At 39.0% G+C, this 27,068-nt stretch overlaps 2 protein-coding genes and 1 long non-coding RNA gene across 3 annotated transcripts; all 3 read right to left on the bottom strand.

Annotated features, from left to right (window-relative positions):
- Positions 1-920: 920 nt before the first annotated feature.
- LOC109147087 lies at positions 921-6,491 on the bottom strand. The gene is made up of 3 exons (XR_002048549.1): positions 6,191-6,491; positions 5,809-6,039; positions 921-1,266 (listed from the first exon to the last, which is right to left on the bottom strand). It is a non-coding gene; the product is annotated as an uncharacterized LOC109147087 (long non-coding RNA).
- Positions 6,492-14,148: 7,657 nt separating this feature from the next.
- Positions 14,149-14,811, bottom strand: LOC109147052 (uncharacterized mitochondrial protein AtMg00810-like). Its single transcript, XM_019294689.1, has one exon. The coding sequence runs from the start codon at positions 14,809-14,811 to the stop codon at positions 14,149-14,151; it is 663 nt and encodes a 220-aa protein (XP_019150234.1).
- A 1,640-nt stretch (positions 14,812-16,451) lies between these two features.
- On the bottom strand, positions 16,452-18,733 carry LOC109147051. Its single transcript, XM_019294687.1, has 3 exons — positions 18,490-18,733; positions 17,538-18,418; positions 16,452-17,156 (listed from the first exon to the last, which is right to left on the bottom strand). The coding sequence occupies exons 1-3, from the start codon at positions 18,731-18,733 to the stop codon at positions 16,452-16,454; spliced, it is 1,830 nt and encodes a 609-aa protein (XP_019150232.1).
- Positions 18,734-27,068: the final 8,335 nt, after the last annotated feature.

Genomic DNA, 27,068 nt, shown 5'->3' with positions numbered 1-27,068 from the left:
ATTGATGAGTCTTCCCTCTCTAGTCTCTGTCTAATTTATTTTTAACAGTATTCAATTTTATTTGAATTATGATTGTATTCAATTAGATTTGAATTACCATGAGGGTGGAATTATTAGAGTCAATTGGTTGACCAGATGAATACATCAATAGCTACAGCCCGCTAAGTACGTTAATATGATTTTAAAAAATGGAGCGTTATGCCTGGGACCCGTGTCCACCATGTGCATGGTGGACACGCTGTACATTCATACTTTTTAAATCTACATTAAAGAAATTATGAATCTACAGTACAGAAATTATGAATGTGCAGTATAGAAATTATGAATCTACATTATAAATTTTATGAATCTACAATTTAGAAATTATGAATCTACAGTACAAAAATTATGAATCATGCACATGGTGGATACGAGTCCATAGCATAATTTGCCTAAAAAAAGTTGTCCACATAAACAGTGGTCATAGGGATGAAATTTGGAAAAAATAACCAGGAATCGAGTCTCACCAACAGTAGTACGGGAGCAACCTCTCAAAGTGAGGGGGCTCTTAATAAAGGTATGATTTACATCCTCCTATATTTTCCCTCAATTTTCAAAACGGCACATATACAGTGTATTATATAACACAATCAAACCTATTATATAACACAACCGAATAGTCAATGAATGAATATCACCATTACTATTACAATTGTGATAATAAGCAACAATGTAAATAATTTAAAATTAAACGTCACATAGTGCATATTAGTAAAAAGTGCTCAGGATTATGGCCAGTTCCAACGACTGGTATCCTCTATCACTCTTCAGGCATAAAAAAAAGTTTTACTACATTACTCCCAAATTTTACTCCCTCACTTTTATTTCATGACATGGCAAGCAAAAATTGGATATTTTCATCATGTGGGTCCCAGAGAATGTGTCTACATCAAGAATTTGTGAAAGAAAGTACAAGTTGGGAGTAAGAAAAGGGAGTGCATGTAGTATTTTCCAAAAAAGAAAAATGTTTCTCAGCATCATCTATAGAAACATGGCAACTTGTAGATATGGATCACCAAAAAGTTTATGGGAGAGCATTCAACAAGATATGTAATTTATCACAACCAACTTAGCTCCACACAATCCAAGCTCCCACACAACCAACAAAGTTGCAGAGGAAAAGAGAAAGGGTCCATCAGATCTTTCTGGACTCGACTTTACTGGATTTATTGCCATTCATCCAAAGCAGTGATGCCGAACAATACGCGAACACTGTATCAGTTCCCACTGAAACACAGATAAAATTTTATTGTTTCAGACATTATACATATATTCGCTAGTTATATCATGAATGATGAACTTCAAGTCACCGAGCATGCATACTCGGCCCCTACATGAATGCACATCATGTTTCTGAAAAATACAAGGGTGATGATTGTTTATCATTATAATGCTCATCTTCTTTTTAAGTATATATGTTCATTACCTAACGTATCACACATGTGAATAATGTTTGTTTGCAGAGCTATCTGAGCCGAGTGTCACGCACCGTTTGCGTGACCGTGTTAGACCCAATGAATGAACGGCTCAATTGGCTAGCTTGCCATAAAATGGGTAGGGGGCGACAATAGCGTCAAGGGTTGTTCTGCCTTAGATGCTAAGGTCTTGCCGAGTTAGACATGCCGATCCGGTTAAGTTCGGGGAGCTTGTGCTAGTCTTGGACTTGACTATGAAGGGGACCGAGGTGATTTGAAGGGCACAACTGGTCGGGAGCTATTGTCGTTTCCTTGATGAGCCCATGGCAGGGCGAAACCACTTTAGCATGTATGAGGGGTAAGGCTGGTCCGCAAGGTGAGAGGGGCCCCGGGATTAGAGATGGCAACGGGGCGGGGCGGGGGCGGGGAGTATACTCCCCGTCCCCATCCCCGCGACCCCGACCCCGTCCCCATCCCCGGCGGGGAATTAGCGGGGACAGAGAATCCCTATCCCCGGTCAACTCATAGTCAATGTGTGAAACACAATTTTTAAAAAATAAAAACAAAAAAAATTGAAATCCATAGTCAATATATTCAAATAATCTAATTAATCCTATATATACACATTCAATATTCAATATTCACAGTGCATGTAATGTAATCAATATTCAATATATTCCAAATTTTAATTCATCCAATATATACATAGTGTGATAGTGTTATAGTGTTTGAATAATTGAATAGTACTTACTGTGTGTGTTTTAAATTTTAATTTTAAAATCTAATAAAACTAATTAACTAAATAACCAATAATCTAATTCCTAATATAATATATAATATACATAATATATATATATATATATATATATATATATATATATATATATATATTTTTTTTTTTTTTTTTTTTTTTTTCGGGGACGGGGCGGGGCGGGGAGGGGTATCCCCGTCCCCGTCCCCGTCCCCAGCAGGGAATTTAAAAAATTCCCCGTCCCCGATCCCCGAAATTTTTCCCCGTCCCCGTCCCCATCCCCTATGGGGACGGGGATCCCTGACGGGGACGGGGAACATTGCCATCCGTACCCGGGATGCCACACGGACGCTGGGCCGGATTTTAGGCCCATTGTTAGAAGTGAATAAAGTATGGATATAAAGGGCCAAGACATATGAAAAGCCAAAGGGATATGAAGGGCCATGGATTGTAAAGTACGCAAATTATGTCATGGAATCGTGTTCACCGAGAATGGTGAACACAAGGCAAAACGACGTCGTTTTTAGGCAAAAAAAAAAAAATTCGCGGATGCGGAGTTAACGGCGCGCGTTTGATCAAATTATGAATTTTCTGTTATGATCATAACAGAAAATTCATAATCGCATAACAGAAAATTCATAATCTCCCAACTGAAAATTCATAATCTCATAACAGAAAATTCATAATCTTATAACAGAAAATTCATAATCCCATGGTTCCAAAGTGAATGTGTAGGCATGGTTCCAAAGTGAATGTGCAGGCATGGATTCATAATTTATGAATGTCCGTGATTTCGGACGAGAATATGTAGGCATGGTTCCAAAGTGAATGTGCAGGCATGAATTCATAATTTATGAATGTCCGAAATTATGAATGTAATGAAAATTCATAATCTCATAACAGAAAATTCATAATCTCATAACAGAAAATTCATAATCTCATAACTGAAAATTCATAATCTCATAACAGAAAATTCATAATCTTATAACAGAAAACTCATAATCTCATGGTTCCAAAGTGAATGTGTAGGCATGGTTCCAAAGTGAATGTGCAGGCATGGATTCATAATTTATGAATGTCCGTGATTTCGGATGGGAATGTGTAGGCATGGTTCCAAAGTGAATGTGCAGGCATGAATTCATAATTTATGAATGTCTGGAATCTTTGTTCACCTCAAATTAAAGTGAAACCACAAAATGTGAAAATAAAGAAGAAAAGTCACGCAATTAATTAAGAAAAAAAAAAAAAAAAGATAATGGTGTACTAACACCGTTGGAACCGTGTTCACCATGAATGGTGAACACGGTTCCATGGCATAACGTCCCTGTAAAGTAGGGATGTGGAGGGTCTTCTACATTGTGTTTAGCATGTATATATATGAAAGTGTGTGTAGTTAAGGATAAAGTAAGAGAAATAATAGAAAGTGTTATTATTTAACATGGTATCAGAGCCTATTGGGCATTTATCGGCGCAAGGAGGCGACGCCGCCGGAGGAAGGGGAGCGACCAACGTAGCCTCCACGCGCCGCCGCTGACCAGAGCTCCAGTGACCACGCGCCGGCGCGTGAGGCCTTTTCCGGCGACCTTTTTAGACGGCGACTCCACCGGGAGTTTCGCCGTGAAGAGGAGAGTTGACCTAGGTGAAGAGTGAGAGATTTTGGTGTTCTCCAAGTCTGTGACAATTGTGTTGCTGTTGTTTCTGCTGTAAAACTGCTACTTGTGCAGGCTACTGCTTCTACTACCACCACTGCATACAAAGGAGGAGGCGGTGGTTTGGCTTTTGGAGAAGAGGAGAAAGAATAATTGGGTAGTAGGGTTTATGTTATTTTGTATTGTTTTTTTTATAATTTGTGGCCTTATTAAATTTAGTTTATATGTTGTTTGGGCTATGGGTCATAGGATTAGTCTCATATTTTGGTATGAGTTTGAGTCAGTCCAGCTTGTTCATTGTGAATCAGTCCGGGGTGCTGCAGTGATGGGCAACACGAATGCCAGGAGGGGTGCGGACCTGGCATATGCCACGGCAATTATGGAAGGCCGATGGTTGAAGAAGAATTTGTTCGAGATGAACCAATTTGTGTGCACCAGGAAAACAAGAAAAACACTGGTGTTAGGCAGCGCTAATAATGGCTTGTGGTGCAAGAGGCAGGAGCACTGTGGTGTTAAGCAGTGTTGATACCGGTGTGGGGTGTGAGTGGCAGGTGCGCAGTGCGCTGTGGTGTTTGGCCTGATTTTGGCTTCGTGGAAGCTTTGTTGGTGCAACAAGTTGAACTGTGGACTGATTTGGCACAGCGTGGTTTGAAGATTGTTCAAGTGGTTCGAGACATGGGTGTTGATCTCGAAGGTTATGACTCAAGATGTGAAGTCCTATGACTCATGTGATATATTTGTAACAAGCTGGGCATGATTGATATCTATGCTCCAGCTTGCTTGAGGGGGAGTGTTAGAAGTGAATAAAGTAGGGATATGAAGGGCCAAGGCATATGAAAAGCCAAAGGGATGTGAAGGGTCATGGATAGTAAAGTAGGAATGTGAAGGGTCGTCTTCTACATTGTGTTTAGCATATATATATTGGATAGTAAAGTAGGAATGTGAAGGGTCGTCTTCTACATTGTGTTTAGCATATATATATATATATATATATATATATATATATATATATATATATATATATATATATATATATATCTAAAAATCTAATCTAAAAACATAATAAATGTGAATGAAAGTTATACCCCTGATTTATGTCCGTTTTTCCCGTTAAGTTTTTTTGTACATTATGCTATAAAGGTTGTACATTAAAATATTTTGGACAAACATACCCCTACCGTTATAACTTCCGTTATCTTTTCCATTATTGTTACCATACACAGGCATCCACCATATATTTTCTTATCTTCTTCATTAATAATAATATATACACATTAAATATTTGAGTTATATGTTTAATTATTACATAAATATAAATATCAAATTTATAAAAATGATTTACATTATTATTATTATTATTATTATTTAGAATAATTTAAATATCTAAAATCTAAATAAATTTAAAATTTTAATATAATGTATAAATATTGGGCACCTATTTTTTGCGCATCGCGCATAAAAAATACTAGTATATGGCAGTCTGTAGTTATGGATAAAGTAAGAGAAATAATAGAAAGTGCTATTATTTAACACCCGTTACACAAGGCTCATAATACTACTAATTGATACTATGAAACTCAGATTTTAAATGACATTAATGAATAGTACTAAAAAAGATAGAAAATTTTTACCACACTATCAAAAGTCAGATTTTAATGTGTCCTGCAAGATCACATCCAAACACCACACAGCTTAATGAAGTATTTCACCTCAGTAAGAGTAATTTAAAATAATCTAAAGAATAATAAATATGGGTAGGCATAGAATAAAAGCTATATCAGAACTCTTGAAATTGCTGATACCATATATATAGTCATAGTCCTACCACAACAGCAAAAAATCACATACAACTAAGTAGTTTAAAAAATAGTTAACTAATAAGTAGCGCACCATAAAATGCATATCTAAACGGGTATGAGAACTCAAACACAACAAAGGCAATGAAGAGACATACCAGGCTAGCCAATGAATCCAAGCCACCATCATTAGATTGCAAACGATAGCCTGTTTTCCACCCATTACGAGTTGCAGGACCACTTTGAACCGCAACCCACCAAGCCTAATGAAATCCAATCTTCAGTTCAAACACCATTTGAGATGTGTAAAGTGATTTTCTAATGAGTCTACGGATGAACCTAGTGGCTTAGTTGGCAGAATTTCATGAAGAAAGGAATCATTACCACCGCTACCAGAGGATTATCAACAAAATCATTAGTTATCTGTTATACATCAATATATGTTATATCTTACTCACAATTTCTCAACTGTGTCATAAAGTATTTCAACCCAGTGGCGTTCCTGCTAAAGAAAACTAACAGTCACTTTGGGTACAATACCTATAACAATTTTCCACGCCCACGCTTGTCTTGGGAATTGGGATAATTGTCTTCAAGTTCATATGAAAGCTTCTTATAAGTATGGCCATCGATAAGATCCTTGTCATGCAACTCCTTCAAAAAACTCATAGCATTATGTACACTCTGTTGCCGGCATATTTCATCAGCCACTGTCTTGTACGTAATGAAGTCAACTGATCGTTGATTGTCATTCATCTCCCGCAATAATTTTACTGCATTTTCTACCTCTCCACCCAAAGCTAAAGCGTTCACCAGTGAGTTGTAAGATTTGCTACTGGGAACCAATAGAGGGAACAGCAAGCACTTGATTGACAACATCATCCATCTCCTGATACATTTTCACTGCACCAAGCCTCTGTATGGTTATGTGGAACGTTGAGGCATCATGCCTGAACCTATGTTGAGTTGATGCCCAGTTGAACAATTCTAAACACACCAAAGGATCTTTTTCTACATTCATGACATTCAACAGCTCCTCAGGGGTAAATCTAGGTGGAAGTTGAGTATTGCCCTGACGGAAAGCGTGATTGAGGATGGTGGGAAATCAGTTTGAACAGAATGTGAAAGGGAAAAACTCTTTATTCATCTTACAAGAAAGCGAAACAGAGAGTATATATACATGTAAGGTGGCGGCAAAAACGGTTACAACCGATTCAAGAAGAAGAGGGTGACGATGGAGTCCCTGCTTGTATTTGGCTTTGCCCATTATAACCTTGTAGCTTTGATACCCCCCGTAAGCTGGGGCATATTGATTCCTTGTTCCCAGCTTTGATGTGAAGTGATGGAAGGACGAAGCAGGAAGTGGCTTTGTAAAGCCATCGGCAAGCTGATTTTCTGAGGATACTCACATGAGCTTGATCAGGCCTTGGGTGAATTTTTCTCTTACAATATGACAATCGATGTCAATATGTTTTGTTCGTTCGTGGAAGACGTGATTCTCCGCTATTGCCATTGCGGATTTGTTGTCACAGAACATGGTTGCCGGTTTCATGGATGTTACTCTCAAATCATGAAGCAAGTATGTGAGCCACTGGATTTCACATACGGTTGCGACCATAGCACGATACTCCGCTTCAGAACTCGACCTGGAGACCGTTGCTTGCTTCTTGGAGCGCCATGACACTAATGAGGAACCAAGGAAGATGCAGTATCCTGTCACTGACTTGCGCGTGTCAATGCATGAGGCCCAATCGGAGTCTGAGAAAGCTTTGAGATGCAGCTCCGAGTCTGTGGGGTAATACAAGCCTTGGCCAGGGGATCCTTTTATATAGCGTAGAACTCCGTGTGCAGCAGATAGGTGTGTCTCTGTAGGCACATCCATGAACTGGCTCAGTTGTTGTATGGCAAAGGCAATGTCAGGCCTAGTGGCGGTGAGATATAGCAATCTGCCTACCAATCTCCTATAGACGCTGGCATCTGGGAGTGGTGCACCTTCACCATGGACCAATTTCAAACCTTGAATCATAGGAGTGTCTGCAGGTTTACTGTTAATAAATCCTGCCTCTTCTAGAATTTCTAGGGCGTATTTGCATTGGCAAATGCTTAATCCATGCTTCTCTCTGTGAACTTCAATCCCCAAGAAATAACTCAAAGGTCCTAAATCTTTGATTTTAAAAGCTGAGTGCAGAAACCCCTTGAGACCTTGGATAAGATCCATATTTGCACTGGCCACAATTATGTCATCAACGTAAACAAGCAACGCTATGAAATCGCTACTGCTACCTTTAGTGAAGAGGGATGGATCGGCAGTAGATTGTTTGTAACCTTCTTGGAGCAAAGCTGCACTGAGCTTGGCGTTCCATTGGCGGCTCGCTTGTTTGAGGCCATATAGAGACCTCAATAGCTTGCAAACTTGGTTCGGCTTATGACTTTCAAAATCGGGTGGTAACACCATGTATACTTCCTCGTTAAGATCCCCGTGCAAGAAGGCGTTATTGATGTCCATTTGGTGGATGTGCCAGGACTTGGAAACTGCCACACTAATGAACATATGAATAGTAGTTAGCCTAGCAACCGGGGAAAAAGTTTCAAGATAGTCGATGCCGAGTTGTTGCGTGTAGCCTTTTGCAACAAGCCTCGCTTTGTGTCTCTCCACCGTACCATCCGCTTTAAGCTTCACTTTATAAACCCATTTGCAACCAATGGGCACTTTTCCTGGTGGTAGATCAACTAATTCCCAGGTGTTGTTTTCTTGTACAGCCAGAATTTCTGTATTCATAGCCTGTTTCCAACTGTTGTGTTTAATCGCTTGGTTGTATGTTCTTGGCTCAGTGGATGTGGCAATGGCAATGGAGAGCCTTTTGTGTTGACCTTCAAGATTGTCATAGGTCATGACATTTGATAATAGATGGGGGGAGGTTCTGTTTTGGAAAATACTGTCACAGTAGTAGCCTTCTAATCTCTTGGATGGTTGATGTTGCCTGCTGGAACAGCGAAGCTGAATAACAGGTTGTTGTTCATGGGGTCCAGAGTTCTGTATGGTACCAGAAGTGTTGGAGGGGTTAGAGTTATTTCTTGTGATGCTTCTAGGGGAGTCCGGACTAGTATTATTGCTGTCGGTAGCTGCAGGACTTAATTCTTCATTCAACCCTTCATTCTGATCTGCAATTCTGATTTCAAAATTCGATGACTCTTCACTCTGATCTGTGTGTTCATCACAAGTGACCTGTGGCCTCAACTCTTCATTCAACATTGTAGGAAGGTTGGGCAGGCAAGGAGTTATCTCATTGGGACTAGACTCTACAGCATCAGCTAGTGGGAAACTGTCTTCATAAAAAATCACATCGCGGGATATGAACACTGCATGATCTGAGAGGTCATATAGCAAGTAGCCTTTTACACCAGCCGGGATCCCAATGAAAACGCATCTTCTGCTTCGAGGTGCCATTTTATGGCGTGAGGAGGATAGTGTGGCAGCATAGCATAGGCATCCAAAAGTTCTTAAGCCCTTAAGATCTGGACTTTTTCCATGGAGTTTGTGATGAGGACTTTTCCATTCCAGAATTGCAGACGGCAGTCTATTTATGAGATACACAGCGTGGATCACGCAATGACCCCAGAAGTGCAAGCGGAGTCCAGCTTGGAATCGAAGAGCTCGTGCAACTGCCAGAACGTGTTGATGTTTTCGTTCTACAATCGCATTTTGCTGTGGAGTTGATACGCATGATCGTTGGTGGACCATCCCATTCTGATTAAAAAATTCTTCCATATTAAACTCTGAGCCGTTGTCGCTTCGCAGAGTTTTGATAGCTATTCCGAATTGAGTGAGAATCATTTTATGAAAGTTTCAGATTAGCTCTCGAGTTTTTGCTTTGGATTTCATCAGCCGCAACCATGTGTATCTTGAATGGTCATTAACGATCGTTAGGAAATATCTTTCTCCTCCTAGAGATTGAACTTGAAAAGGCCCCCAGATATCCACATGGATCAAATCAAAGCATGAAACTGAGACACTGTTGCTTAGAGGAAATGCGGACCTCTTATGCTTGGCTAAATGGCAAGTATGGCAGATCAGGTTCTTTGTGTTAGGAACAGAAATATCATCAAGAAATTGCATCTCATTAGTGGGAAAATGCCCCAATCGTTGGTGCCACAATTTGGCATTATTACACTGCACATTAACATGACTACAAACATTAGTATTGAAACTGCTTCTTGGTGGATCATTCAGCAAATAGAGTCCTTTGTCTTCCTTAGCAAAGCCAATCGTCCTCCCATGGTCCTCCCGAAGAAGACACTGACCATAGGTAAATATCAAAGAGTAAGTGGGGTTCTGCAACAATTTATGGACAGAAATAATGTTGAATTGAAAGGATGGTATGTGTAATGCATCTTTCAACCAAATGTCATTGTTCAGCCTTATGTTTCCAGTGTGTTCAACAGTAGCATAATCTCCATTAGGCAGGTTGACAGTAGCATCTTTCACAACTTGATACTTGTCAAAAAACTCTAGGGAACATACTATATGATCGGTCGCACCCGAGTCAATTATCCATGTGGAAGCAGTTAAGGAAACAAAATTAACATTCATAAGGCTAGTGTACTTGCCTTCATTAGACGAATTCTCTTGGTTAAAGTTGGGAACAAGAGACACAGTTGCCGTGGTGGAAGATCTATTCTGCCCCATTTGACTTTGGATCATGGACATAATGCTTTGAAGTTGCTCAGGAGAAAACTGATTCTCAGAACTTGCACTGGCTGCTGTGATCTGCTGCTTATTTTTGGACTTGAAACCTGGCACCCAACCGGGTGGGTAGCCATGTTTCTTGTAGCACTTCTCAATGGTGTGGCCTGTCATTCCGCAAAAAATTCATTTGACTGAGCTCTTGTTATTCCCTCCAAAATGTGTCGTTCTCTTCCCATTCGGAAAGTTAATTGCAGCAACTATCTCTTCCCCATTGGCTTGTTATGAGTGAACTGCATTAGCATGAGTGAGACTCAGGTTTCCAGTGCTCAGATTAGTTATTGTCAGTTGCCTTTCATGCTTCTCAGCCATCACTAGCACCTTGTGCATCTCAGGAAGGGGGTCGAGAACAAGGATTCCAAATTTCAGAGGATTGTAGTCCTCATTTAACCCTTGAAGGAATCGGATCAACAGATCGATTTCTCGATCCATTCTGATCTGGTCTAGGAGACCACATGAACAACGTGGTTGACATTTGCAAACAGGTAGGGGTCTGAGAGAGTTCATCTCTTCCCAGAGAGTTCGAGATCTTGTGTAGTAGTCATTGATACTCATGTCTCCCTGTCTCAGATTGTTGATGTCGTTCTGCAAAAAGGAAATTTTATGAGCATCACGCTGTGAGAAGCGTCTCTTCAAATCATTCCAGACGTCCACAGCCTTGTCCATGTGCATTACGCTTTGTGCAATTGATGGCAAAATGGATCTAAGAATCCATGAACAAACCATCAGATTACACCTTCTCCAAGCTGGGAACTGTGTGTGAGTCCTTTCTGGTGGCAGCAAGCTTCCATCAATTACACACCATTTGTTCTTAACTTCCAGAGCAACCTGCATCGAGATACTCCACGATGCGTAGTTTGCACTACCTGATAGCGGCGGACTGACCAGGACCGCATTTGGATTCTCGTTCACGTTGATGTGTAGGGGATTCTCAATGTCATCAACGCCACTGCTTCTCTGCGAAGCCTGGACTCTTCGTTGATCGATGGGAGATGACGCCTGAATCAGAGGTTGCTGCGCCGGATGAACTCCCTGATTTGATTCATCGGAGCCGATGACTGCGGCGAGGTAGCTGAACCGCGTCGGCTCTGATACCATGACGGAAAGCATGATTGAGGATGGTGGGAAATCAGTTTGAACAGAATGTGAAAAGGAAAAACTGTTTATTCATCTTACAAGAAAGCGAAACAGAGAGTATATATACATGTAAGGTGGCGGCAAAAACGGTTACAACCGATTCAAGAAGAAGAGGGTAACGATGGAGTCCCTGCTTGTATTTGGCTTTGCCATTATAACCTTGTAGCTTTGATATGCCCTTTGAACACGGGATTCATCAAGAACAGGTTTGGCAGCAGCCATAGCTCTTTTGCGCATTCTCCTTCTCAGAGACCTTGTTGGGGGCCCCCTCAGGCGTCGGATTGCATCAGAAGAATAGAAAGAAACTGGGATAAAGTTTATCATAGATGCACTAAAACATTCTTTCGCCAAAAGCGTTACAGATTTTGATAAATTGTGTAATTGCCGCTGAAAATGGCATGTACTTGAGTAATGGGAATGGGCATTTATAAATAAATTCTCACATTTGGAGATCAAGGAAACACATACATTTGGATGATTTGCTAGAAACGAGATCAGAAAGGCTTGATTCAAGCCCGAGCTCGTGTGCGCCGGGGATGTACTCTCGTGAGCAGCAGCGCGAGGCCGAAACTTGATGAGGCTGAAGTTAACTCCAGTTTTGAATTTTGAATTTAATTCTGTTAATGGGGTTGTTGTTTTAGATGTTACACAACGTGTAATTAATGCCTACTAAATGCTATTTAGTACTCCAATTCCTATATAAGAAGGGGTAGTAGGAGCAAGTGATTTGCAACAAGAGAGGGAAGAACACGAGAGTACACAACACAAAGATAAGCACTTTTTCTTCTCAAAAACTCTGCTCCTCCTCCTTTCTTGCTACTGTGTTTTGCCCGTGCTCTAGTTCGCCGGGTTCGCTCGTTTGGGTGCTCAAACGTCGAACCGTTGTACGTTTTATCCTGGGAAACCTAGGCCACAACGCTCCTAGCACTTTTCGGAGGTGGCAAATAAGGTTTTAAGGAAAGACAGACACTTTGCCTAACTTGTACTATTCTTTCTTCCTTCTCCTTCTTTCTTGTTTTGGATTATGCTCTAAGCAAAAATCCGTTCTTTCTTGTTAAACTGGAATTATAATCTAAGGATTATATGTTCCATTTTTGGTTGATATATAATCTAAGCAAAAATCTGTTCTGCCTCTTTTGATATATTCGTTGGATTGGACTTGTAATCTGAGGATTATTAGCTCCAATTCTGGTTGATATATATTGGTATATCTTTTTCATAGATATACATGTATATATAACCTTTGGGTCCGTTTTATATATATTTGTGTGTATATATATATATATCTCGGATAAATATCCAATAATATTTTATATACTTGTGTGTGTATATATAAATATTATTTTTGGGATATTAAATCGATTTTGGTTCATTATCACCAACAATCTTAAAACCTTATAATTTTGATAATGAACAAGTCGATGGACTCCAAGAGTATTGGATTCGTGAATGTTGCCGGAGGTGCACATTCAAATGGTCGGAACGGCAACGATGTTGCACATTCCGTGATGCCGGTTGACGGCGGCAACGTTGGAAATAAGATTTCCATGGGAGTTGCAAAAACACACGATGGTGCTCCGGAGAACGTTGGATCATAAACCGGTAGACCTATGGCTAATGCACACAATTGGTACCTATTGTGTTGTCTAGTGGATCGGCTAAAAGCCAAGAAGGATCCTATGATGGTGTAATGACTACATGGTCGGAGGACTATTGTAGTGTGACCAATGTCTTCAACGATAATCAAAGGAAAGGCAAGCGGAAGCTTAGCTTTCAAGAAGATTACGAGAAGAAGGAGAAACGCCTCTATGAAGCGAACCGTCATCCTGGTGAAAAGGTTGAGGACAACTTCGCTATGTTTAAAACATGTGGATGGTTGGATGAGTGAGGTCACAACCGAGGTACCCCGATGTGCGCTATGGACCACCCTTTGTGGAGTGGACGGTTGAGAATGGAACAAGGCACACGGGTTCGAAGGACTACTACATAGGAATAATGGAAATTGGTTTCCAATGTAATTTTTCATATTTATTTATTTGTTAAATAAATGTTGTAGTATCCTTGTGATACATTTTTTATTTTTGAATAAAAAAATGAATTGTTTCATTGAGCTATTGAATCATAGTACATACGAATTATTTGATGAAATAATGTTAAAAGTATGAAATGGTTCAATATGGATGCCTAGTGCGTGAAGTAGCATTATTTGGAAAATGCTAAAATGGCTTAACGGCCGGAACGAAATGTAACAAGTATGTTACATGTTGAAATCCCGTAGAGAACTTCGGTTCTGGTTCATGAACCATAAGGAGATGTTCATGTATAGGTAAATCAATGTTGAATTTGTTTATTTAAATCGGTAATTTAAAGTGTTGGAAGTGTTGAAACTCTGTAAACTCTAGTCAAAGCCAAGATGGGAAGTAAGAGGATAGCAACTGACATTGATCACCATATTATTCTTACTGCAGAAAAAGGAAAGAGACAAAGCTTATATGCTCAGGACTATTGAAGACCTAGCAGTTATAACATAAGCGGTTATAATAGAAGGAAAATACAAGAATGCCCTTGGCATTGGTTCACACTGTATCATGCACTTCATCACCCCCCCCCCCCCCCCTTAAGCTGGAGTATGAACATCTTGAACGCCCAGCTTAGAGTGGAAAGTGTCAAAAGCTGGCTTTGGCAAAGCTTTTGTGAAGCCATCTGCAATTTGTTGTGATGAAGGGATTGGTAGCAGTCTGATCAGCCCTTCCTGCACCTCTTGCTTGACAACGTGACAATCTATCTCAATGTGTTTGGTACGCTCGTGGAAGAAATGGTTCTCTCCAATGGCAATTGCATATTGATTGTCACAGAATAGACTTGTTGGCCTATCAAAGATCACATTCAGATCTGTTAGTAAGTAGTGCAACCATTGAATTTCGCAAACAGTGGAGGCTAGGGCCCTGTATTCTGCCTCAGAGGAGGACCTTGACACTGTGGGTTGCTTCTTGGTCCTCCATGAGATCAAAGCATCTCCAAAGTAGATGCAGTAACTAGTTACAGATTTCCTTGTTTCTGTGCAATTTGCCCAGTCAGAGTCTGAGAACCCTTGTAATCTGATCTGAGTGTTTGTGGGATAGAATAGACCTTTTCCTGGAGATCCTTTGAGGTACCTAAGGACCCTGTGTGCAGCTGTGAGATGAATGTTTGTAGGCTTGTCAACAAATTGGCTCAATTGTTGAACAGCATGAGAGATCTCTGGCCTTGTGTTTGTTAGGTACAGGAGTTTGCCAATCATCTTCCTATACACTTCAGGATTATCAATGAGGGTACCTTCCAGGCTATTGAGCTTCTGACCTGAAATAACTGGTGTTTAGCAGGTTTGGCTTCAAGGAACCCATTCTCCTTCAGTATCTCCATAGTGTACTTTCTTTGACAGATATTAATCCCATCAGCTATTCTGAATGCTTCAATACCTAGGAAATAGTTCAAGTGGCCAAGGTCCTTGATTTTGAATGATTTGTCTAAGAATGACTTGAGTTCACTGATTTGTGCTGAATCTGTTCCAACTACAAGTATATCATCAACATATATGAGCATGGCAGTGAAAGAGTTTTCTGAAGTTTTGGTGAATAATGAGGGATCTGCTGTGGATTGCTGGAAACCAGTGGCTTTAAGGGCTTTTGTGAGCTTGGCATTCCACTGCATGCTGGCTTGTTTTAGACCATATAAGGACCTTAATAACCTGCAAACTTGTTTGGGACTGTCACTTTGGAAACCAGGAGGCAAGACCATGTAAACTTCCTCTTCTAAATCTCCATGTAAGAAGGCATTGTTAATGTCTAGCTGCTGAATATCCCATCCCTTTGCAACTTCCACAGCCAAAAAGGTCCTAATTATTGTCATTCTAGCAACTGGTGAGAAGGTTTCAGTATAGTCAACCCCTAGTTGCTGAGTATACCCTTTTGCAACCAGCCTTGCCTTGTATCTTTCTATGGAACCATCTGCTTTGTGTTTGACCTTATATACCCATTTACAGCCAACTGGACATTTTCCTGTAGGTAAATCTATCAATGTCCATGTGTTATTAGCAACTAGAGCTTCTATCTCACTCTGCATTGCCCTTCTTCATGATTCATGTTGAACTGCTTCATGATATGATTGTGGTTCACATGTAGATGAAATGGATGATGCATACATCTTATGGCTGGGACTAAGAGATTCCAAGGAGATGACCTTGTTTAGTGAGTGTGGAGAAGTTCTGCCATTTGTACTGCCTCTCATCATCAACTGACAGTAGTAGTCCTGTAACCTGGTGGGAATGTGCCTGGTTCTCTCAGATCTTCTAGGTTGGAAACAACTAGTATCTCCTTCTTGTGGAATTTCTCCCATGTCTGGTTCACCATTATTGCCAGTGATCATATCAGTCTCATTGATAGTTGTTTGATCATTTGATGTATGTGGTGATGTAGCATTAGGAATTGTCTGATCATTCTCATTGGCAGTAGCCCTTTCTGTGACTGCTGGTGGCACAAACTCTTCTTCAATGGAAATAGGAATCAGAGGTAAGGAAGGATTGAATACTTCATTCTGGGGTAGCACAAAATCAGGTCTGATTCCTGCATTAGCTTCATTGAAAGGATAAATCTCTTCATAAAAGTGAACATCCCTGGAAATAAAAGTATGTTTGTCAGTGATATCATAAAGTATATATCCTTTTACATTTGCAGGGAACCCCAAGAATATACACTTCCTGGCCCTTGGCATCATCTTATTCCTTCCTTGTGAGGCAGTGGCAGCAAAACAAAGACAACCAAAGGTTCTTAACTGATCATAGTTCACCATTTCTCCAAACAGGACCTCATAAGGAGAACTTCCATTATTAGTAGGGGTGGGCAATCTATTGATAAGGTATGATGCATCTAGAACACACTGACCTCAGAACTCTATTGGTAAACTAGCCTGAAATCTTAGTGCCCTAGCCACATTCAATACATGTTGATGTTTTCTCTCTGCAATACCATTCTGTTGAGGGGTATCTACACAAGATTTTTGATGTACAATCCCCTTTTCATTTAAAAAGTTGCTCATGAGGAACTCACTCCCATTGTCCGTTCTTATTACTTTTATTTTTACTGAAAACTGAGCCTCAGTATAGTAATAGAAGTTCTGAAACAGTGTTTTGACTTCAGACTTGTGTTTCATTAGGTGCAACCAAGTGAACCGGCTATGGTCATTAACAATGGTTAAAAAATAGTGTTCCCCTTGTGGGGAGGCAGTAGCAAGTGGTCCCCATACATCCATATGAATTAAATCAAAACAATTCTCAGCTTTAGTCACACTGATAGGAAAGGAAGACCTTTTATGCTTGGCAAAATGACATATATCACAAGCAAAATCATGAGTTTTATTCAACTGAGTAGGCTTAGGCTTAATACCATTCAGACAGTGTATCTTATCTATGGGGTAGTGCCCTAACCTACTGTGCCACAATTGTAAAGAAACACTGTTACATTGGCTACTAGACCTTTCATCAGAGTGAGCTTTCTCATCATAGGGAGTTTTCCTTCTTGTGGGAGGGTCTCTGAGCAGGTACAGCCCCCCTTTTTCTTCAGCAAAACCATCCATTATCCCATAGGGACCCTGAATATTACAGAATTTAGCACTCATAACAATTTTACAGCTGCCTTGCTTTGTTAACTTGCTGGTGGATACAATGTTGAATGTGAATGAGGGAATGTATAACACATTCTCTAACAGTAGATTTGGATGGAGTCTGATTTCTCTTATATGGGTAGCTTTTACTGTTTCCCCATTTGGCAACTTAACAGATATGTTTTAGGCTTTGTAATATTTTTCAAAATACTCTAGGGAGCAAGTGATGTGATCTGTTGCCCCTGAGTCTAAAATCCACATAGCAGAACAATTCAAGATGGAATTAATGGAGGGGTTAAGGGTAGACCTGCCTTCTTTGGCTTCTTGTGACACATTCATGAATTCTGGTCTCAAACCATGTCTGTTTACTGTGTCAGCTGCACTGGTAGATGCTTGATTGCCTTGATTCTGATTCTGTAATAGAGATATCAGCCTTTGGAACTGATCATTAGACAACCCTATATCACCAACTTGGTTCACTGACACACTTGTTTCTTGTTGATTGTCTTGACCTTGCTTATTTATGGACTTGTATCCAGCCACCCAACCAGGAGGATATCCATGCTTTTTATAACATTTCTCTATTGTGTGTCCAAGCATGTTGCAGTATGTGTACTTCGGTACATTCTTTCCTCCATTAGCATTAAACTTCTTGTTGTGTGAGTTTAAAGCTGCCACAAAGTTCTGATCATCTATGTTCTGACTGGAATTATCCTGGATGGTATTGGACTGCAGAATCTCATTCTTGTGACTAACTGAACCATTAAGCTTCCTTTCCAATTTCAAGGCCATATTTAGAACCTTTTCCAGTGTTGGAATAGGATCCATGACTAATACTCCAGACTTTATAGTCTCAAATTCATCATTCAGGCCTTCCAAGAACCTAATGATCTGATCATCATGCCTATCATTTTGTATCTTATTCATCAAATTACAAGAACATCTAGGAGTGCATTCACATATTGGTATTGGCCTCATCGCATTTAACTGTTCCCACAGAGCATTACATTTTGTAAAGTATTCATTGATTGCCAGAGTACCTTGCTTATTCTTGTAGATTTCGTTCTGGACTTCTGCAATCTTATGTGGATCAGCTTGCGAGTATCTTGCTTGGAGAGTCTTCCAGATGTCCTCTGCTATCTCAAAATACAGCACACTCTCTGTTATCGTTGAGTTGAGAGATTTCAAGATCCATGAGCATACTATGTCGCTGCATCTTTTCCAGACAGAGTACTTTGGATCTCTCACACCTGGATTAACAATTGCTCTATTCATAAAACCTAATTTTTTTTCACTCCTAGGGCGATCTTCATGGATCTACTCCAGGAGGCGTAATTTTTTTCGGAGAGGAGAGGCAAAACAAGCACCAAATTCGGATTCTCCGTAACATGGAGATAGAAAGGATCATCAAAATTGTTAGCTGGATGAACTGCATTAAGATTCTGATTTTGAGCGCCCTGGTTAATTGGAGAGACTGTCTCGGCTTCCGTCGAGGCTCCTTCATGAGCTCCGGCGTTCCCTATGACGGCGGCGACGTAGCTGTGGCGAAGCAGCTCTGATACCATGTTGGAAGAGTTGAAACTCTGTAAACTCTAGTCAAAGCTAAGATGGGAAGTAAGAGGATAGCAACTGACATTGATCACCATATTATTCTTACAGCAGAAAAAGGAAAGAGACAAAGCTTATATGCTCAGGACTATTGAAGACCTAGCAGTTATAACAGAAGCAGTTATAATAGAAGGGAAATACAAGAATGCCCTTGGCATTGGTTCACACTGTATCATGCACTTCATCATAAAGTATATAAATGCAAGATAATATATGAGAGATTGATTATAATTGTCACTAAAATTAATGTTTGTAACTTTGTAATAACGTTAGTCTAAATACTTAGTTTAAAAGCGATAGTCTAAATACTTAGTTTAAAAGCGATAGTCTAAATAAATAGTTAAATACTACTTTTGGTTTAAATTTTTCTATTTTTTCAATTCTTAATTCTCTTTTAGGTAGCATTGTCATTATCTTCATCTTCAGTACATGTCATCTTTTTTATTTTTTTTATTGGTAGTGTGTCATGTGCAATTAGGTTACTGGTGGTACCGCATAGAGGGATATATAGTGTAATGAGATTATAGTATAGGAAGCTTTAGATTTGCCTTGTTGTGTATATGACTGGGATATTAAATATGAACTTTTTATCTTTCAAGCACATATTGATATTTGGTAGTGGTCGTTTTTCCCTACATGTTTCATTTGTTGTGAGATGTGTCATAGGTTATCATGTGAAAGTATTGAACAAAATATTAATATTTATTATATTTGTATAAAATACTTGGTAAATAAATAAATAAATAAATAAATAAATATATATATATATATATATATATATATATATATATATATATATATATATATATATATATATATATATATATATATATATATATATATATATATATATATAACATATTTTGTCTGTTCACCATTTTTTTATTCTTGTTTCAACAACTACAGAAAAATCGTCGACAACTAAATAAGCTATTGTAGTCTACTCCTATTCCTAGGCTGGCGGCAAAAACCCTAACACATATAATAGAGGCCGACTGTGATTCTTGAGTAAGTATATAGGTCTTCAGAGTTTTTGAATCTTTTCATTATTTATTCATGTGAAATTTTCAATCTTTTGATTATTTTAAAAGGATATCAGGAAAGTAGCAAATGATTTGATGTTTGTAAAATTGATATGAATTTTTATATAAATCGTTGTTGATAACCATCATTTCGTTTGTGAATTGAATATATTATTGATATCAGATATGTGAATCATCATTTTTAAATTTCTCTGTACAAAACTCACATTGGTGTAAACGAATTGTTGTGCATGCTTTAGCTGCACACTTGGTAATCTATTCCAACTTCACTCTAGATATCTAAATATTTTAGTGGATTGGATCTGTCAAAACTTTTTGTTGTGTTAAGAGCATCACTACTTTCTATTCTTGGCTTGTCAATGAAGTGACTCTTTTGTTCCTATTAGAGGGAGAGAACAAGAACTAAAGAGGGCTTTTTTGTAACTTCCTCTCCCTTGGTTGTTATAACCGTTTTTCCTCTGTACAAAAGCTGGCTGCCAACCTATTGAGATAATACACAGTTCATATTTCAGTTTCATCTTCTTCTTCCCGCTTCTATCTTCCCTTCACAATATGGTATCAAAGCAACAACGGTACAACTCTTACGCTGCCATTGTCACCGGCGAGGCCGGTCAAGGAGGGGAGGCGGAATCTCCGGTGGGCGAATCCTCGACTCACGTAGCTCCAACAGCGGTTCCGCAGGGAAACCTCCTCTCACAAACACGTCGAAACCAGATGATGGAAGATCTGGAAAATCCTTTTCACTTCAGCTCCAACGACAATCCAAACACAATCCTTGTGAGTCTTCTTCTTGTAGGCAGTTCAAACTATAGCTCTTAGTGCATATCGATGAGAATTGCTTTAGAAGTGAAGAACAAATGGTGGATCATCGATGGCAGCATCTCAGCACCAAACAGGGAACACAATCAGTATCCGGTGTGGAGACGGTGCAACCTGATGGTCTGCTCATGGATCTTCAAATCCATGCATCCTTCAATTGCACAAAGTGTTATGCACTTAGAGAAGGCAGGAGAAGTCTGTAATGATTTGCGGAGGAGGTTCACGCAGTGCGATGCTCAGAGGATCTCCGCACTCCAGAATGCGATCTATAGCTTGAAACAAAACTCCATGACAGTAAGTGAGTATTATACGAAATGCAGGACAGTGTGGGAGGAGATGAACGCCATGAGACCACTACCGATTTGCAAATGTGATCCCCGATGTACCTGCGATCTCGTCGATCAAATTAGAAAGGAACGCGATGTCAATCAGGTTATCCGTTTCTTACAAGGCCTAAACGACGAATATGGAAGCCTAAAGGTCAATGTTCTAGTGCTCGATCCCCTGCCAGAAGTATATAAAATCTATGTTATGGCCAAGAAGCTGGAGAGACAGATTAGTGCAGCCAACTTAAGCATGAATACTATGGAGATCAATCATGCTAATACTGTCTAGAATCTCCAAACTCCCACATATGATCTAGTAGCAGCCATTAACACTTATAACATCAAAAGGTTCTCAGGCAATGGGAGCAGCAAAGCTAAATGTACTTTTTGCGGTATGACCGGGCATACCATCGACAAGTGTTATAAAAAGCAGGGCTACCCCCCGGGATGGGTGCCAGGCTACAAATCTAAGGCTAAACAACAGGGTGCAACATCTGTTATGCAAAATGTTTCAGACCTGGGAATCACAACTAATCAATTTCAGAAGTTGATGATGGCCATCCAAAACCAAATAGGACAATCCTCCACTCCCAACTCTGCAGCAGCTGTGTCTTTGGTTCCAAAATTCAGTGAGAACCACGAAGGCAAGTCTCTTATTTCTCACATTAATTTTCTCTCATTATGCAGCTCTACTTGGATATTGGACTCCGGTGCTACGGACCATATTGCTTGCTCTATTAATTCCTTTGATGAATATTATGTTGTTGAGGGAGAAGAGGTCAGTTTGCCCACTGGAGGACGTATTCCTGTCAAACATAGAGGGAATGTCAGACTAGAGGGAATGTCAGACTAGGCAATAATCTCTGGTTAAAGGATGTTATGCACATTCCAGATTTTCATTTCCATTTAGTCTCAGTAAGCAAGTTACTTCAAGACACACATTATAACTTGATCTTTTCTCCTGAGCAGTGCATGATTCAGAAACATTGTGGGATGACGGTTGGTTTGGCTAAACAAGAAAAGGGGCTATATGTGATGATGAAGCAACCCCTGCAAAGTAATACTAACCCCAAGAATGTGGTTTTGCAGTGTAATAAAATTGAGACATGGCATCAACGTCTAGGACATTTTCCTATGAACAAGTTGCATTTACTCAAAGATGTTCCAAAATTGTCTGCTATAAATAAAGCTTGTGATGTTTGCCACATAGCTAAACACAAGAGATCTCCATTCCCTGTACATGTCTCTTCTTCTATTGCTTGCTTTGATTTAGTGCATGCAGATATATGGGGGCCCTTCCCAATTTCTTCTTTGAAAGGAGAACAATATTTCTTAACCTTGGTTGATGATCACTTAAGATAAACTTGATTGCATTTGATGAAAAGAAAATCAGAAACGAGGGAGTTGATAAAGAAGTTTCACAATTTCGTTTTCACACAGTTTGGAGCCTTAATCAAAGTAATTCGGAGTGATAACGGGCCTGAGTTTGATATGAGAGATTTCTTTGATGAAAAGGGCATCATCCATCAAAAATCGTGTGTTAATACCCCCCAACAGAACGCAGTAGTTGAGCGAAAGCACCAACACATCCTTAATGTAGCCAGGACTCTTCGATTTCAAGCTAAGCTGCCCCTAGAGTTCTGGGGCCATTGTGTCATGCACGCGGTGTTCCTGATCAATCGGCTCCCCTCGCAAGTTATTAAGGGATTCAGTCCATATTGCAAACTACATGGAAAGGAACCAGATCTAACAATGGTTAAGGTGTTTGGTTGTCTGTGTTATGCATCTACACTGCCTCACTCAAGGAACAAAATGGAACCTAGAGGCCGGAAGTGTATCTTTAAAGGTGTACCAGCACACATCAAAGGATACATACTCTACGATTTGCTTGATAAATCAATTTTTATCTCTCGAGATGTGGTATTTTATGAGCAACAGTTCCCTATGTCTGAGCTTGCTACAGAATCCATCACACAGTTTGATCCTCCACTGCCATGCATTCCTATTTCAATGAATTTGGATTATGATGATATGCCATGCAAAGATGCTGAGCAGAATGTGCAATCTGCAAGTAACCATAGTGATGTAGCTCACAGTGAAGGTTCTGCTAGCCCTCATATACTCTTTTCTGATGATGACACTCATGATGAAATACAGCCACCACATGAAGGAGTATTCAATGAAGAACCAAATAATGTTGAGCAGCCATCTCATGATACTCCTATTCTCATTCGACGATCCAACAGAGATAGACACATGCCTACCAAACTGCATGACTACTACTGTGAATTGGTCATAAGTCAAGGATCTTCTCCTTATCCTTTATCCAAGGTAGTCTCTCTTGAAAATTTATCACCCTCACATAAAGCTCTCACCATGGCTGTTACTTCAATAACAAAACCACGAACATACAACCAGGCAATTAAACAAGACTGCTGGAAAGATGCAATGCAAGCAGAAATTATAGCCCTTCAAGAGAATAATACTTGGTAGATTACAGATCTCCCAAAAGGCAAAACACCTATAGGTTGCAAATGTATCTACAAAGTCAAACTCAAAGCAGATGGAACGGTGGAGCGTTACAAAGCCAGATTAGTGGCCAAGGGTTATACACAACAGCTCGGGGTGGATTATGTAGAGACATTCTCTCCTGTGGCCAGGCTAACTACCATCAGAATGTTCCTAGCTTTGGTTGTCTCTAATGGCTGGCATATCCACCAAATGGACATAAACAATGCTTTCCTCCATGGTGATCTTAATGAAGAGGTATATATAGTTTTGCCTCCCGGGTTTCAAACAAACAAACCAAACCAAGTGTGCAAATTAACAAGATCCCTTTATGGCTTAAAGCAAGCAAGCCGTCAATGGAATGCGAAATTGACTGCTGCTCTTCTCAGTGATGGTTTTAGGCAATCCAATGCAGATCCTTCTCTGTTTACGAGAGGTAATGACACCACTCTCATTATGCTATTAGTCTATGTTGACGATATCTTAGTGGCAAGTAGCAACATGTCTCTGATTCAAGAAATAAAAGATATGCTTCATATGGCCTTCAAGATTAAAGACCTGGGGGTCTTGAGTTACTTTCTTGGCATTGAAGCACAACTTAGCAGTGATGGCTTGAACTTATGTCAACGTAAATATGCCATTGATATCCTAAGTGACACTATTTTCTGGAATGCAAACTGGTACGCACTCCCATGGTGCCGGGATCTCTTTTATCACACGAGGATGGAACTCTTCTGGAGGATCCAGGAAGTTATAGGAGGTTGATAGGGAGACTCTTATACCTCACGGCTACTAGACCAGACATCACATATGCCATCCATCATCTTAGTCAATTTGTTAGCACCCCCACAGACATGCACATGGTTGCAGCTCATCGAGTGCTTCGTTATATAAAAGGATCTCCAGGAAAGGGGTTATTCTACCCAGCAGCAACAGCTCCTAGCCTCAAGGCTTTCTCTGACTCGGATTGGGCTTCATGCCTTGAGACTCGCAAATCTGTCACCGGGTTCTGCATTTTCCTTGGAAACTCCCTGGTTTCATGGAGCTCAAAGAAACAACCTATGGTGTCAATATCCTCTTCCGAGGCTGAATATAGAGCTCTGGCTACCACTGCCTGTGAGTTACAATGGCTAAGTTCTCTTCTCCAAGATCTGCACGTCAACTTGGCCAGTCCTGCACTTGTTTTTTGTGATAACAAATCCGTCATTGCCATTTCTGAGAATTTTGTCTTCCATGAGAGGACGAAGCACATCGAAATCGATTGCCACGTGGTGAGGGAAAGGGTGGCTCAAGGTCTGATAAAATTATTGTCTGTCTCCTCTCTTAATCAGATTGCAGATGGATTCACAAAACCTTTGGCTGCTCCTCTATTTGATGTTTTCGTAGCTAAGCTGGGGATGTTGGACTTACATTTCCCAGCTTACGGGGGGTATTAGAGGGAGAGAACAAGAACTAAAGAGGGCTTTTTTTGTAACTTCCTCTCCCTTGGTTGTTATAACCATTTTTCCTCTGTACAAAAGCTGGCTGCCAAAATATCGAGATAAAACACAGTTCATATTTCAGTTTCATCTTCTTCTTCTCGCTTCTCTCTTCCCTTCACAATAGTTCCTTTTGTTAATGGCATGGATTTGTCAAAAAAAAAAAAAATTATTTTGATATATAGAAGGTATGAAAATGTCACTTTATTGACAATCCAACAAGAACTAAAACTAGTGATACTATAACATATGAACTAAATTCACGATTATCTTTTAACTCAGGGACATAAAGTGCAATTACTCCCTTTTTATAATTTAGTGAAATTTTACCTTCTTTTTTTTTTTTTGGTGTTTAATTGATTTGAAGCAGATATAGAAAGCAATATATGATGGCTGAGAATTCAAGTAGAGGGAGGCAACAAAGGGAAAGTGGTAGAGTGTCATCCAACGACGACTCATCATCTAATGATGACAGAACTAAAGACCCCGATTATCAACTAATAAGGTTGTCGTCTAGAAGACATTATTCAAACTTTAATCCTCCTCCCATTAGGGATACTAATCAAGAACCTGCACAGCATACAACATCAGGTATTTATGGTTGTGTACATTTTATCACTAAAAATATGAAGTTTCTGAAATGTCTTTTAGTACATTAGTATTTTGATCATTTTGATGGCCTAGCTATGTACTGATGGGTTACTATGTAAATAAATATTTTTAATAATTATTTTGTATTTGATTAATAACTGGTATATAATTTATACAATTATATATCGATCTAAATATTTTTAAAATATTATAACAAATTCATCCCGTGCAACGCACGTGAGAAAATACTAGTGTGTGTGTGTGTATATATATATAAAAATAAAAAAATAAATAAATAAAAATAAATAAATAAATAAATATATATATATATATATATATATATATATTATATATATATATATATATATATATATATATATATATATATATATATATATATTAGATACTAATGAATATAGTAAATAACTATCAATTGTATAATAATTAATTCTTATTTCAACAACTACAGAAAAATCGCAGACGGACGAGCCTTTACACCTTTGAGAAAATATTTGTTTTCGCCTGTTCTCCATTTTTTCATTCTTATATTTCAACAACTACAGAAAAATCGCAGACGGACAACTAAAGGAGCTACTGCAATCTACTCCTATTCCTAGCCAGCAAAACCCTAACACATATAGTAGACGACGGTGATTCTTGAGTAAGTATATACGTCTTTAAAGTTTGTGATTCTTTTCATTATTTTTTCATGTGAAATTTTTAATCTTTTGATTATTTTAAAAGGATATCTATCAAGAAATGTAGCAATTGACTTGATGTTTGTAAAATTGATATGAATTTTTATATAAATCGTTATTGATAACCATCATTTCTTTTGTGATTTGAATATATTATTATTGATATCTATACATATGTGAATCATCATTTTTAAATTTCTCTACACAAAACTCACAATGGTGTAAACGAATTGTTGTGCATGGTTTACAAATTAAATGGATTAGCTGCACACTTAATTGGTAATTTATTCCAACTTCACTCTACATATATAAATATTTTAATGGATTGTCAAAACTTTTTGTTGTACTTCTTAAGAGCATCACTATATTCTATTCTTGACTTGTCAATATAATGAAGTGGCGCTTTTGGTCCTTTTGTTAATGGATTTGTCAAAAATATTTATTTTTGCAACTCTATCTAGCAAGTGATTGGTAAAGTTGGAGTGTCAGTTTGATGAAAAAAGAGAAGTAAATGGTAAAATCATATTATTTGTTTTGAATAATAATGGCAAATTTTTGACATATAGAAGGTCTGAAAACGTCACTTTATTGACAATTCAGTAAGAAACTAAAAATCGTGATACTATAACATATGAACTAAATTCAATTATCTTGTAACTCAGTGATATAAAGTGCAATACTGTAATTACTCCCTTTTTATAATTTAGTGAATGAATTTTTACCATTTTTTTTTGTGTTTATTAATTGATTTGAAGCAGATATAGAAAGCAATATATGATGGCTGAGAATTCAAGTAGAGGGAGGCAACAAAGGGGAAGTGGTAGAGTGT

Source organism: Ipomoea nil, unplaced genomic scaffold (genome assembly GCF_001879475.1).
Source record: "Ipomoea nil cultivar Tokyo-kokei standard unplaced genomic scaffold, Asagao_1.1 scaffold1971, whole genome shotgun sequence".
Lineage (NCBI taxonomy): Eukaryota > Viridiplantae > Streptophyta > Magnoliopsida > Solanales > Convolvulaceae > Ipomoea > Ipomoea nil.
The sequence above is the reverse complement of the archived record's forward strand: the minus strand, read 5'-3'. Positions and strand labels throughout refer to the sequence as shown.

Bases quoted from the DNA above. Each gene is read 5' to 3' on its own strand.
- LOC109147052 (XM_019294689.1), bottom strand. From the start codon at position 14,811: ATGATTGGCAAACTCCTGTACCTAACAAACACAAGGCCAGAGATCTCT.
- LOC109147051 (XM_019294687.1), bottom strand. From the start codon at position 18,733: ATGGTATCAGAGCTGCTTCGCCACAGCTACGTCGCCGCCGTCATAGGG. The intron at 18,419-18,489 runs GTAGATCCATGA...TTGTTAATCCAG, and splicing joins AAAAAATTACGCCTCCTGGA to GTGTGAGAGATCCAAAGTAC. The intron at 17,157-17,537 runs GTAAACAGACAT...TGTAATATTCAG, and splicing joins CTACCAGTGCAGCTGACACA to GGTCCCTATGGGATAATGGA.